The following is a 15,550-nucleotide window of genomic DNA, read 5'->3' on the forward strand; positions in this document are numbered from 1 at the left end:
AGATCCAACCATTACAGATATTATTACTACCAACACTATCACCTCAATCTCAGACGATAATGTGGCTCATTTCCGAGCATGCAGAATTTATATGTAAACTCTGTCAACACAATGTACCTATAATGTTGCCATTGTATTGTAAATACCATGTGATATGGACAATTGTAATTATGTCATGGCTGAGCTGTCATTTTAATCTTTGCTATTCAAATATTGGAATATTAATCATTTACTCATTTGACATATTCCAATCCTTGGTACCCCTTTTTTTAATGTAACCAAAAAAGTAAAATATTTCACATGCCATATCTCTGTCAAGTGTTAGCTGTTCATTATCATATAATTTCATGCAAATTTCTTTTCAATATTCATTATAAGGAACATAAACAGCTCAAAGTATTGAAACTGTCAACTTTTCATTTAAAAAAACGGTCGAATATGGCAACTAAAAATCCGGATGCAAGATAAGACCACACTAAACAAGTTATAAGGTCAGCGAGCCTTTCTTAAACACAGCAGTCCGGTACAGTAGCGATTTCGAAAATACATTACAGTTTGTGTTAGCATGTATCATACATGCTTTGCAGATATTGATCATTCTGTCTAAAACGCCCCAACTTAAAGCAAAGAAACTGATCGATTGAAACTAATGAAAGGATAGTTTTAAATACTTACACTCAATGCAGTGATGTGGCTTAAATTCGTAGGTTTCAACTACAATTGTAACGTCAATCTTGATTTTCGCGGTAACTTCGCCGGAAGTTATGGAGTCGGAAGTGGAAATTGATAAAATGAAAGTGAAACTAGGCATACACCAGATCTTATAAACTAATAGTTTATGCCATCGACGATCTTTAACCATTTGTGACTTTTATAGTTTAAAAAAGAAAAAGATAAATTATTGAAGGATTATTTATAAGCGATAAAATCACAGAAATAATCTTTCTCTACAGAATTGAGTATATTTCCCACAATTCAAAAGGTGATGGGGACCGGAAGCAGTCTAGATACACATCGACCTAAAACTGCAGCCATGGCATCTGTCTCTGTATGCAACAGGACCATCCATGGAAAGTCGGAGCGAATGAAACTAAATCTCATGAATCTAAAAGGGAAAGTTTCAATAATGAAAAATGAAATCTCCAGGATTATCAACTTACCTTCTCAGGACTTCGGTAACATTCTTCTGTCCATTGTTTACAAAATTATAAGTAACTGTTCACTAAGGACGCTACTAGTGTATTCTAACATCGAGCAGGCCTGATTTTACTGTTTATAATGTGAATAGCTGTTAGTCTTTAAGTGGTTAAAAGATAACTATTTCGTGTGTATAATAAGTATCTCTTTGTTATTTTCCCGTAGTTGTTTTGAGAAAATAACAATGACCATTTTGAGGTATCAAAATGAAGTTCAGTCACATGTACTGTACACATTGACCGGTCTCATGCAGATACCCGTGGTAAAAGTGTTTAAATAAACTGCTGCTGAATCTGTAATGGAGAGTATCAGTGGATGATTAAAACAGGTAGAATGAGTGTTGGTATATTTAACTCTCGATGGTGGCCAGATGTATGTCAATGGTTATTTCATCTAGTCATTGCTGATATTGTTGCTGTTTGAAGATGTAATTCTGAGTTTTGTGCTCAAGGAGGCAGTATCAGCCAATTTTTGGAGTATCATACATAGAAAAAATATCTCAGTAACACCGTTAGATAGCATTTTAAGTGTGAGTTCTGTGTCAGTAGCATCACCAAAAAGCCATTTATCGTCTCTGTGACCAGAGGTGCATCCTAAAAGTAACATCAACATTAAGGTCACTGGTGTATCCTCATCTGGAGTATGGCAACCTAGTAGGGGACATATATAAAGTCACTGTAAAGTGTTAAAACATCATCAGTGGTGCTGCTTTAAAGATTACAGACAAAATGCCAGACTACTGTGCTCTAAAAGACCCATCATGAGGAAATAGTTACAATTGCATACAAGTATCCTGTCCCTACCATACCACAATTTAAGCAAAAATATTTAAATTAACTCATGTAAGACATCTCACACATAAGAATAATTGTTTTCACACACAAACAAAGTTTACTCCTGAAATATAAAGGTCTAAATCCCTGTCCTCTGTCAGAACATACATCTTTTCATCTTTACTAATCTATGTGTCTTACCTTTTATATTGCCACGCACAACCTAAATTTCAATCAGCTGAAGTGCATGTAGGTCTTTACTCTTTAGAAGTGGGAAGCATTCACTTCTTCTTTTAGGGACACATCATGTGCTTGTTAAAGCTTTCCTGTGGTCAGAGTCAAGTCAGGAGTTAACTTCTCATATTGTTTATATTGTTAGGTCATAGGAACATTAGAACAGAAGTCAAACTCTTTTCCATTCCACTTCTTCCCCTGTTTACCTCCCATTGCTTTACTCTTCTCACTTTCCTTTCTTTTCTCATCTGCTGAAAGGCTGTAATAGCCAACTAAAACCAGTTAAAAGTTACCCAAGACAGAAACTCATTCTCACCAGCCAGAACCAGTTAGGCAGCCTATACTTGCCATTTCATCCCTCACCCCTGTAAATATATAGTGTGATTTCCACATTCCAGATCTGGTGTACTGTGGACAGAGATTGGATGATGACAAACAGATGGAACAGTATGGCCTAAAAAATGGTTCAACAGTGTTTGCTCTGAAGAGACACATTCAGTATTCTGTCAATGACGCAGGTAATAATGTACCTTATAAGACAATTATGTATCAAATTTCAATAATATTGTACAAAGGAAACAATGGCCAAGGTTTATTTTTTCTTTTTGCTTTTTCATAGACTACTTAGCCTGGTGTTAAATTTATATATAACACATATGTTAGCTTTTTTATCTTTAACTTCCCTATACATTAGCAAAAAGGCGAGATGAGCAAAAGTGGGACAGTGATAAGTTTGCGTTTATACAGTAACACAAAAATGTTCTGGCATCATATTTACTTTAAAGGATGTATTTTACACAACCAAACATAACACTGAACTGTAATATTTGTCTGCTGGTGATAGTAGAATAGTAACCCAAAATATAAGAAACCAAAGTTTACAATAACAGCAAACATACAATCATGGGAAAAGATTACTTGTTAAACTATCCTTTTGTAGAGTACTAGTTAAACTAACCATTTATGTTTTGCAGAGCAAATGTCTCCAGTAGCTGTGAAGAATTTGGTAGCAACATTGAGGTCGGCTCTGCTTAATCCAGCTTATAGAACAACAGTATGTTGAAATTATTTCAGTAAAGGGCAGATTTTCATGAATATTCAAGAATATTTTGTGGTTCATTTTTAGCATTATGCACTAGAAACTAATCGTTTTGGGATGGAAGCAGAATATGCTAAATGAAATTACCATTTTACCACAGCAGCTGCCTGCATGGAAAACACTAGTAAGCACTAGAATTGTTATGTAAAAATATGATGACGCTATTAGCAGTTTTATGTATGTTGTTTACATACCAAATATTGTGGATGAGCAATTTGTCATTGTGCTTATTTGCCTTAATAGATAACACACTGAAACTAAGTCATTTACAGATTATATATCAACTGTTTTACTTTTCAGGTTGAAAGAATATTGAATGAACCTGATGCCATGGAGAATGTAATTGCGGCCACCCCTGGATTAGACAAGGATCCTGTTGCTTTAGGTAAATCATGTTACAAGAAGATGCTTCCAATAACATATATGTATGTTTAACTGATGACTGCTTGATAGACCCGAAATACCCCTTTAGGTATACTGTGCTCCAGTCCATTTCAGGATAAAGGATAACCCCCTCATGTCTGCTGAACACTGATTTCTTCAGTGAAAGCAGATATAAACACATAACCAACAAAGAACCTTCCAATGTTTTGATGTGTAACCTTTCTGTGTGCTATAACCTGCCTGGTTCTACTTTTCCTCTAGATTATAGCATTGAAATCTGTAAATCACTAGAAATATTTAAAGAATCAACATTAAGAAAAATGAGATCAGTTTATGTAGATTCAAGGAGATTTGGAACAAGGTTGATGTTGACTGTTTGTTTCCTTACAGCAATGTTACAAGACCAGGAACTCTTAGCTATACTAGCTCATCCTGATAACATACAAAAGTAAGTAAGATGTGTGCCACTGGACTACTATAGCCCTACTAACATAGAACAGTAATTAGCTGTGTGATCAAAATAAACAAGAAGCAGATACTTTTCATTATTGTGAAATTTGACTCACTGATCAGATTTAGCTTCTACATACAATATTGATGATGATTTAATATGTATGTTCAAAGATTTTGAAGTACAATATACATGAAGTATTTTGTTAAACAGAATTGTAGAGAAGCACCCTTCCTTTGGTCAAGCTGCCACACTTATAGCTGCAGAAGTCAGCAAGGAAGGAAGGTTGGAAGACTCTGACCACACAGCAACAGGTAAGTCTTAATGTCACAGAGATAGCACTTCAATTATTACTAAGTATCCTTCTTTGAACCAATCTTTGAATTTAATGCCAACTTGAATTTTGTCAATAGGTGCTAGTCATGTTTGCTTTGTCATGGTCCCACTGCCTTTGATGAAATATCTAAAGTCAGTCAAAACAACTTTTATGTTAAAAAAGATAACTGCTAAATATACCAGCAAACCAAATGAAACAACTTTAAAGCAGTGGTCCTTACATGGTTTCTACCCTGAGCATTTCTTTTTAGCCAGCTATCATCAGGTGGTGGGTTAGTCAAATCGTTCTGTGTCCATGGTCCATCATCCGTTCGTCTGTAAACAAATTTTGTTATCTCTATTTCTTGAGAAGTACTGGATGGATCTTTCTCAAATTGCATATGTAGGTTCCCCTTGTCTCTAGTTGTACCCATGTAATTTTAGGACTGATAAAAAAAAGAGTGTGACAGGCAGCCATCTTGGGTTTTTTCATTGAAGTTTGTTATCAATGTTTCTTTAAAAGTAAGAGATGGATCTCTCTCAAATTTCATCTGTAGGTTCCCCTTGGTCTTTATTTGTGCCAATCTAATTTTGGGATTGATCAGAAATACAAAATGGCCGACAGATGGTCATCTTGGATCTTAACTTAAAGAAGTTTGTTATTGCTTTTTCTTGAAGTACTGAAGGGATTTTTCTTTAATGTCATATGTAGGTTCCCCTTTGTCATTAGTTTTGCACATTTGATTTTTGGTCTGATCAGAAAAATGAATTGGCAAAAAGGCAGCCATCTTTGATTTTGACTTTGACTATTTCGACTATTTCCTTGAGAACTACTCTATAGATCTTCCTCAAATTACATGTATAGGTTCCTTTAGGTCCTTTGTTGTGCCTGTTAGAGTTTGAGATCAGAAGAACAAAATGATGGATAGGATGCCATCTTGGATTTTGCCTAGTAAAGATTGTTATATCTATTTCTTAAGAATACTGAATGGATGTCTCTCAAATTTCATACATATGTTCCCTTTGGTCTCTCCTTGTTTGATTTTGGGACTGATCAGAAGAAATAAAATGGCTTCCAGATGGCCATTATGTGTTTGGCAGTTAAAGATTATTGTTGCTATTTTCGCAAAGGAATGTTCAAATGTCTTAATATTAAAAGCAAAATCGGAGAAAAGAAGGGAAAAGATCCAGCTTTCAAAGATCAAACAATGTTGGATGCCAAGATCCTTCTGGGATTTCTTGTTTTCTGTTGAGATCGCTTTACATATTGCTGTCGTAGCTCATGATAGGCTGATTTTATTCTCTCAATACTTACAGCTTATTGATGGAATAAATATTTATCAGTTGTGAAGAATATTGATTTTTGATATCCAGTAATGATTTCTTTCATGAGCTTTCTTTTCTTTCTGCACCCAACTAGATAAAGAAAATAAAACAGAAAATTCAGGCAACACTTTCTTTATATCGTTAAGATCTGAACAATAGAGAAAAGATATGTCCTGAATTATAAGGTGTTATTGTTAGGCAAAAGAATTATTTTCAAAATACAACAAAATATCAATAATTGTAATGTCAGTAATTGATGTATATCAGTTGCCTTAGTGTCACAATGTGTCAATATCAATGACAGCCCTATCTACAATACCATGCTTGTATCATCATAACATATCTGTATTGTACAGGAACCTATTCCCTAGATCAGATGTCAGATGATGAAGACATGCCAAACAATCGACCAGAACCATCTGTAAGTAGGCATGAGTTTTATTGGCTGAACAAATAAATTGTAGGAGCTGTCTCTCTGTAATGAGTATTATCATTGTTCTCAAATTCTCTTTCATGTGATTGATAATGAAGGGCTCTCCTTTTCCACAGGTAGGATGGTAACAATGCATGAGTGGCAGAATTGTAGACGTCGTGTTTTTTTGTTCAAAGTTTTCTGAATAATAAATGACTGGATAGGAAGATATGTATTCCCTACCTAATTGTATCCAGATAAAAGCATTTATATTGGTATGGCACAGAAAACTGAGTAAAATCCTGACAGCAGATAAAGGGGAGATAACATCAACCAAATTATCTAATACAAATAAAAGGCTAGAAAGAAATCATTGATTAAAATCTTTAGTCATTACATTGACATTCTAGTCAGCAGGCACTGTTACACATTTTGTAAACTTGTGCAACCATACGTAATCTATGAGGAACAAAAAATTGAATTGATGATTGATTGAGTAAAATGTGATAGGCATACATGATCAATTACTGTTTTGCTTAATTTCAATGACTTGCATTGTATTTGAAAACAAACAATGATTTATCACTTATACTATTGTATGCTTGCCACAGATACACGGTATATTATCATTATTGATGATATAGATCAAATGAAAAGCAATTGTTTGCTTGTTAGTACCTTTATATAGATATACTACAGACACAGGTACACAAAATAAATACCAAGAATGTAGTATAGGTCAGTAGTATATAGAAATATCTCTGCTGATCATGTGTCAGGTGATTTACCTTGTGTATTGTAGATGATAGGAGGACAAGCCATCACAGCTTCCCAACTATCTGCTGCTCTGGCAGCTGCTACTGGTAGCCCTTCTCAGCCACCTCCAAACCAGGTAGGTTTCTTAGACATTTAAAGTAAAATCCTTCTGATTTCATCATATTTCATTGAAGCATTGGTTGTACATTTGTGTATATATATATACCGTAAATATTCGCGTATAGTGCGCACTTTTTTAAGCTGAAACTGTCGTGTCAAAAAGGGGGTGCGCACTATACGCAGGTACATGCCATTCCGGGGGTTATCATTCCCGAGTTCTGCATCCGCCATATTGGCTTACCTCCCTTCACATAGTTATATGTAAAAGTCGTCGGTACATTATATATACACAAGTGTATAAACATAAAAATTACATCTGTTCTAACTTCTCAGTACATGTTTCATACATAGATTTATGGTGTACAAGTATCTATACGTGCTTACAAAAGCCTCTAGATACCTGTATGCTGTAGCTAGTTTGACACCATCATTTGCTATTCTTTGATGTGGTCACCTCTTCAGAATTCTATTCAACAGATTTTGAAACTATGATCTTTCTATTGATGTGTTCACCTCTTTAGAATTTGTATCAACCTATTATGATATTCTGATACAGTCAAACCTGTCTATAAAGCCACTCAAGAGAATAGAGAAAACTGGCCTTTACACACAGGTGGTCTTTATATAGAGGTTCAATAACTATGACTTGCATTACATAGGGAACTGAAAAGTGGTTTTTACCAAGAGATGGCCTTTGTATAAAGGTGGCCTTCAAAGGCAGGTTTGACGGTATTTCAATATTTCTCTTAAATTTTCTGATGTCTTTAAGATTTGCTATTCAACTTTTTGAATTTATTCAACCAACCTATTATTTGATATGTTCACCTTTTTGGAGTTTGATATCAAATAAAAATGTATTATTTCAAGGCCATCCCCCCTCCAGCCTACAACTCCGCACAAAGACCTGCAGGTTCATCAGGCATCACACAGGATTTTTTCCAGCAGGCAATTCAGCAGGCTACCACAGCTACTCAGGTAAATATCACATCACCCACCACCTACCCTGTCCTAGTCTATTTGTCCTTCACCATCATTTACACACTTACTGGAAAAATTGATTATCATATATCCAGTTGTTTTCATGACAATATTGTCGCTATTTCACAGGGAATAAACATGTTAGCAAGAATTTGATATGTAAAATAATAAGACACACATCAAACATGTAAATATTACCTGTGATATTATAAAACTGTATCTAAAGACTATTATTGGTACTGTCACTAGCCAGCTCAGTTTTGTCTATATATTCAGGGATATTTCAGAAAATACTCTTCTTTGATACAGATTAAATGCTATGTTGGTACAGATTACTTATATAGGCATCAGTCTTTACTATTTGTATGAATCATACTGGTGATCAACTGGTAAATCAGCAATCATGTATCGGAAACTCAAACTCTACATTGGATATTTGCAAAAATTGAATGCACTCTTACATCCAGACCACAAACTTTTAATTCCTTGAATTTGATTCTCTGGTTTTAAATAAAAATTACGCAAATTTTGACCCAAGAAAGTAACTACTTATGTGATAAAGTAACAAGAGTGTTAATGCTTTACTCCATTATAATGATTCTTGTGCATTTATACAATGTTCATTGTTATTTTTAGATCTTATTTCATCCTCACAAATACAATGAAAAGGTCTTTAAAGACAAAATAACATGGTACTTGACTGGATGTAGGCTAAACTCAGTACATGTTATTGTAAATTAATTATTTACATCGCTCACGAGTCAGTGTCTGAGCAGATAGAAGGTTACGTATTAACAGATCTTTAGTTGGATTGACTGACCACTCTTAATAGGGTTACACCTTCTGGTTACCCCCAAGTTATCTTTCCTTGGGTATTCATGTCAGTAAGAAAAAGGATGAGAGGTTAAGATATGTTCAGATGTCTTTGAATCTTTGACTTATTTAGTACATCTGATATTCAATGAGAAGTATGACATATGTCAAATGTTGTTTCCAGAGTCAGATCCAGCAGCTAAGGGACATGGGAATCATGGATGAGGCCTTGGCAAGACGTGCTCTACAAGCAACAGGAGGGGACATTCATGCTGCACTCGACCTCATCTTTGGAGATGGACATTTCTGAACTTTTTAATGAAACTCAGCAATATCTAGAAGAGCCATCACTGGAAATCATTCTAGATTATTTTTCGCATAGACTTAAATATGGTATTTTTCATTTTGAATATCCTGTATAGATCAAATTCTATGAAAGAAAAACCACGTTGTTGAAGAGTTTTATTCTGTGTAATACATGGACTTCAGTTCAGAGCTACAACAGCTTGGTTTGTGTGATATAAAGTGGTGATTTAAAATTTCCTGGTATGTATTTTTATTGATTTAATATCAATTTTGTACCTTTGTGGTATCAAATAGTATTAGTGAGATTGAACAAAAGACATGACAATGTTTGTGCAATAAAATGTTGTAAAAGTTATAACAAATGATTTGCTTTGTCCTAAGGAAAAATGTTATTCATGCTCTATACAAGAATACTAGAAACCTTATGCCACATCATTTAACAAGTTTTGCTGACTTCACATTATTGATCTTTCAGCAGACAAAATACTAGTTTATCTTGCTTCAGTTGTGGTTGATGAGGATACAGGTCTCCTCGTTTATACCCCTAAACATTAAAATTTTTGTTGCCGACATAACTAGCTACTCAAGCAGAACTTTTATCTAACTTGAATATCATGATCACATCCCAACATCAAAATTTGATATTGCAAATGATTTAGGATCCATTTTTTTCCAAATTATGTTTTCAAATGATTATTTTAAAAAAAAATTCAAAGATTTAGGACCTCTTGAGGAAAAACTTACATAAAAAGAAACTTGCAATCAACCTTTCTCGATGTTATATCTTTGAGAATCGTTGAAAAAAATCACATGACTCTGCAACAGGACCTGATGATATTCACTGTCAGTTCCTAAAACATCTACCAGAGTCATCATTAGAAAAACTTCTTGATATTTTTTATTATATTTTTAGATCAGGTAATGTCCCAAAGTTATGGAAAATGGCAACTGTGATTCCTATCCCAGAACAGGGTAAAGACAGGACAAATCCCTCCAGTTATCACTCAGGAGTTGCATTTGTAAAATTCTAGAGCGGATGATGAATTCGAGATTAATTTGGTATCTGGAATCCATTCACATAATATCAGCCCTACAAAGCAGTTTAAGATGTAAGTGAGGTACCAACGATCATTTAGGTAGACATGAAACCTTTGTGCATGAGGCTATTTTAAAGAAGGAGCACTTGATTGCTGTTTTCTTCGATTTGGAAAAGGCTTAGGACACAAATTGGAAATATGGCAAAATGAAAGATCTGCATGATATAGGTATTAGAGGTAATCTACCAAATTTTCTATCAGATAGTGTATTTCTAGTCAGGAAATGGGTGTATCACGAGGTAGCATTCTCTTGGTTACACTTTTTGGACTTAAAGTTAACAGTATTGTCAAAACATCTCCTTCAATGGAGGGCACTCTTTATGTCATTGACTTCATTATATGCTATAAGCATATGGATACCATCAAAAGACAGCTACAACAATGTTTGAATCAACTCTATATTTGGAAAAATGAAAATGGATTTTGATTTTCACAATCAAAAACAGTTTGTATGCATTTTTGTCAAATTCGGAAACAACAGGACAATCCAAATCTATCTCTTGGTAGTGTACCTGTTCCGGTTGTTAGACAATCCGAATCTATCTCTTGGTAGTGTACCTGTTCCGGTTGTTAAGCAATCCAAATTCTTGGGTGTAATGTTCAACAGGAAATTGTCCTTAATCTATCGTTATTCTTTACCTGAGTACCTGATTGTGTTCGAACTACAATTCCTTTCAACAACTAAATACAAGGAGGAGGTGTACAACACGAGCTTTGTATGTTTAGAATACTTTGTATATACGTAAATCATGCATCTGCTCCTACTCCACGCAACCTAAACTGTTCATCAAACCTGTTATGACACAATTTGGGCTGCTCGAACGTTTGTGTTACTGATCATTTACTTAAAAAGAATTATTTTAGGTCTGTGATGATGATGGTTTTACATTTCTTGGTCAAAAGTGTTAAATATCTGTAATAAAATCTACCGAGAAATTATATGTAATAAACACTTCTTTGCTTCTAACATCATAACACAGAACCTCTTGACATTTATTGACATAAACTGCTATTCAAACCAAATCTTTCAAAAGAATTTAGGTAAACGTGTACCAGTTTTCTATCATAGATTTTCCAAAAGGTCATCAATATTGAATGTACATTTGTATGTCGTATTCTTGACTCCCGTAATCATCTTGTGATAATTTATCTGCCCTTTATGAATTACAAAGTCTAAATATCCAAGCCATTTTTGCATGTACTACATGTGTGTATTACATCTCCACGTAAAGTACACAGCGAAAGTGAAAGTCACTTCCTGAAGTCCACGACCTATTGAAAATATCCTAATCGTGATAATTAAGAACTTTACCTATTTAATTCTTAACAAGGTAAAATAATATAAAAATGATGGTTGAAATCCTAAGTTTAGAGCTGGTTGGAATTTGTCTATTACAGATAGTGCTTAATTCGTGGCAAGATAATTGAGAATAAACTGTATGCTTTAGTTTGTTTGGATGTGAGCTGTGGAATGATACGAACACAGAAAAACTAATGTTAGAAAGGGCGCAGTGTTTCATTGTTAAATTCATTCAGGGATTCAGTACCCGAACCAGAACTGATATGTGTACCGACCTCCTTGGTTGGACGAGTATAGAAAGGTATAGAGATACTAGAAAGTTGTTATTTTTCGGTAAATTTTGTAGATTGGATAAGAGGACACTATCGTCACGTATACTATTTACAAGATTTTAACTGCAAATCTAGATGAAGAAAATAATTTTAGGCATGTTCGGTGTATGATCTCTATAGTATAGTTATTCCTTATCTACCGCTACTGACCTCTATAGAATAGTTATTCCTTATCTACCGCTACTGATCTCTATAGTATAGTTTTCCTTATCTACCGCTACTGACCTCTATAGTATAGTTTTCCTTATCTACCGCTACTGACCTCTATAGAATAGTTATTCCTTATCTACCGCTACTGATCTCTATAGTATAGTTATTCCTTATCTACCGCTACTGATCTCTATAGAATAGTTATTCCTTATCTACCGCTACTGATCTCTATAGTATAGTTATTCCTTATCTACCGCTACTGACCTCTATAGAATAGTTATTCCTTATCTACCGCTACTGATCTCTATAGTATAGTTATTCCTTATCTACCGCTACTGACCTCTATAGTATAGTTATTCCTTATCTACTGCTACTGACCTTATCTACCGCTATATCTCTATATAGTTATTCCTTATCTACCGCTACTGATCTCTATAGTATAGTTATTCCTTATCTACCGCTACTGACCTCTATAGTATAGTTATTCCTTATCTACTGCTACTGATCTCTATAGTATAGTTATTCCTTATCTACCGCTACTGATCTCTATAGTATAGTTTTCCTTATCTACCGCTACTGACATCTATAGTATAGTTTTCCTTATCTACCGCTACTGATCTCTATAGAATAGTTATTCCTTATCTACCGCTACTGACCTCTATAGTATAGTTATTCCTTATCTACCGCTACTGATCTCTATAGTATAGTTTTCCTTATCTACCGCTCCTGATCTCTATAGTATAGTTTTCCTTATCTACCGCTACTGATCTCTATAGTATAGTTTTCCTTATCTACCGCTACTGATCTCTATAGAATAGTTTTCCTTATCTACCGCTACTGACCTCTATAGTATAGTTTTCCTTATCTACCGCTACTGATCTCTATAGAATAGTTATTCCTTATCTACCGCTACTGACCTCTATAGTATAGTTTTCCTTATCTACCGCTACTGACCTCTATAGTATAGTTTTCCTTATCTACCGCTACTGACCTCTATAGAATAGTTATTCCTTATCTACCGCTACTGACCTCTATAGTATAGTTATTCCTTATCTACCGCTACTGATCTCTATAGTATAGTTTTCCTTATCTACCGCTACTGACCTCTATAGTATAGTTTTCCTTATCTACCCGATCTCTAGAATAGTTATTCCTTATCTACCGACTGACCTCTATAGTATAGTTATTCCTTATCTACCGCTACTGATCTCTATAGTATAGTTTTCCTTATCTACCGCTACTGACTATAGTATAGTTTTCCTATAGTATAGTTTTCCTTATCTACCGCTACTGACCTCTATAGAATAGTTATTCCTTATCTACCGCTACTGATCTCTATAGTATAGTTATTCCTTATCTACCGCTACTGATCTCTATAGAATAGTTATTCCTTATCTACCGCTACTGATCTCTATAGTATAGTTATTCCTTATCTACCGCTACTGACCTCTATAGTATAGTTATTCCTTATCTACCGCTACTGATCTCTATAGAATAGTTATTCCTTATCTACCGCTACTGATCTCTAAAGAATAGTTATTCCTTATCTACCGCTACTGACCTCTAAAGGATCGTTATTCCTTATCTACCGCTACTGATCTCTATGGAATAGTTATTCCTTATCTACCGCTACTGATCTCTATAGTATAGTTATTCCTTATCTACCGCTACTGACCTCTATAGTATAGTTATTCCTTATCTACCGCTACTGATCTCTATAGTATAGTTTTCCTTATCTACCGCTACTGATCTCTATAGTATAGTTTTCCTTATCTACCGCTACTGACCTCTATAGTATAGTTTTCCTTATCTACCGCTACTGACCACCTCTAAAGGATCGTTATTCCTTATCTACCGCTACTGATCTCTATAGTATAGTTATTCCTTATCTACCGCTACTGACCTCTATAGTATAGTTATTCCTTATCTACCGCTACTGACCTCTATAGTATAGTTATTCCTTATCTACCGCTACTGATCTCTATAGTAATTCCTTATCTACCGCTACTGACCTCTATATAGTTATTCCTTATCTACCGCTACTGATCTCTATAGTATAGTTATTCCTTATTACCGCTACTGATCTCTATAGTATAGTTATTCCTTATCTACCGCTACTGACCTCTATAGTATAGTTATTCCTTATCTACCGCTACTGACCTCTATAGTATAGTTATTCCTTATCTACCGCTACTGATCTCTATAGAATAGTTATTCCTTATCTACCGCTACTGACCTCTATAGAATAGTTATTCCTTATCTACCGCTACTGATCTCTAAAGGATCGTTATTCCTTATCTACCGCTACTGACCTCTATAGTATAGTTATTCCTTATCTACCGCTACTGATCTCTATAGAATAGTTATTCCTTATCTACCGCTACTGATCTCTATAGTATAGTTATTCCTTATCTACCGCTACTGATCTCTATAGTATAGTTATTCCTTATCTACCGCTACTGATCTCTATAGTATAGTTATTCCTTATCTACCGCTACTGATCTCTATAGTATAGTTTTCCTTATCTACCGCTACTGACCTCTATAGTATAGTTTTCCTTATCTACCGCTACTGATCTCTATAGAATAGTTATTCCTTATCTACCGCTACTGATCTCTATAGAATAGTTATTCCTTATCTACCGCTACTGACCTCTATAGTATAGTTTTCCTTATCTACCGCTACTGATCTCTATAGAATAGTTTTCCTTATCTACCGCTACTGACCTCTATAGTATAGTTTTCCTTATCTACCGCTACTGACCTCTATAGAATAGTTTTCCTTATCTACCGCTACTGATCTCTATAGTATAGTTATTCCTTAGAATAGTTATTCCTTATCTACCGCTAGATCTCTATAGTATAGTTTTCCTTATCTACCGCTACTGATCTCTATAGAATAGTTTTCCTTATCTACCGCTACTGATCTCTATAGTATAGTTTTCCTTATCTACCGCTACTGACCTCTATAGTATAGTTTTCCTTATCTACCGCTACTGATCTCTATAGTATAGTTTTCCTTATCTACCGCTACTGATCTCTATAGTATAGTTTTCCTTATCTACCGCTACTGATCTCTATAGTATTCCTTATCTACCGCTACTGATCTCTATAGTATAGTTTTCCTTATCTACCGCTACTGATCTCTATAGAATAGTTTTCCTTATCTACCGCTACTGATCTCTATAGTATAGTATAGTTTTCCTTATCTACCGCTACTGATCTCTATAGTATAGTTTTCCTTATCTACCGCTACTGATCTCTATAGTATAGTTTTCCTTATCTACCGCTACTGATCTCTATAGAATAGTTTTCCTTATCTACCGCTACTGACCTCTATAGTATAGTTTTCCTTATCTACCGCTACTGATCTCTATAGTATAGTTATTCCATATCTACTGCTACTGACCTCTATAGTATAGTTATTCCTTATCTACCGCTACTGATCTCTATAGTATAGTTATTCCTTATCTACCGCTACTGATCTCTATAGAATAGTTATTCCTTA

General features: G+C 34.7%; 1 protein-coding gene across 1 annotated transcript; it reads left to right on the forward strand.

Moving 5' to 3' along the window:
• The first annotated feature begins 985 nt into the window (after positions 1–985).
• Positions 986–9,520, forward strand: LOC132553381 (ubiquitin-like protein 7). The gene is made up of 10 exons (XM_060217624.1): positions 986–1,175; positions 2,603–2,722; positions 3,179–3,258; positions 3,604–3,688; positions 4,078–4,135; positions 4,352–4,452; positions 6,136–6,200; positions 6,994–7,083; positions 7,935–8,042; positions 9,043–9,520. Exons 1-10 carry the CDS (start codon positions 986–988, stop codon positions 9,166–9,168), a joined length of 1,023 nt encoding a protein of 340 aa, XP_060073607.1. The 3' UTR covers positions 9,169–9,520.
• Positions 9,521–15,550: the final 6,030 nt, after the last annotated feature.

The sequence above is a fragment of the Ylistrum balloti genome, unplaced genomic scaffold, assembly GCF_031769215.1.
Source record: "Ylistrum balloti isolate Yb309-2 unplaced genomic scaffold, AGI_CSIRO_Ybal_v1 Utg370324, whole genome shotgun sequence".
NCBI classification, from domain to species: Eukaryota; Metazoa; Mollusca; class Bivalvia; order Pectinida; family Pectinidae; genus Ylistrum; species Ylistrum balloti.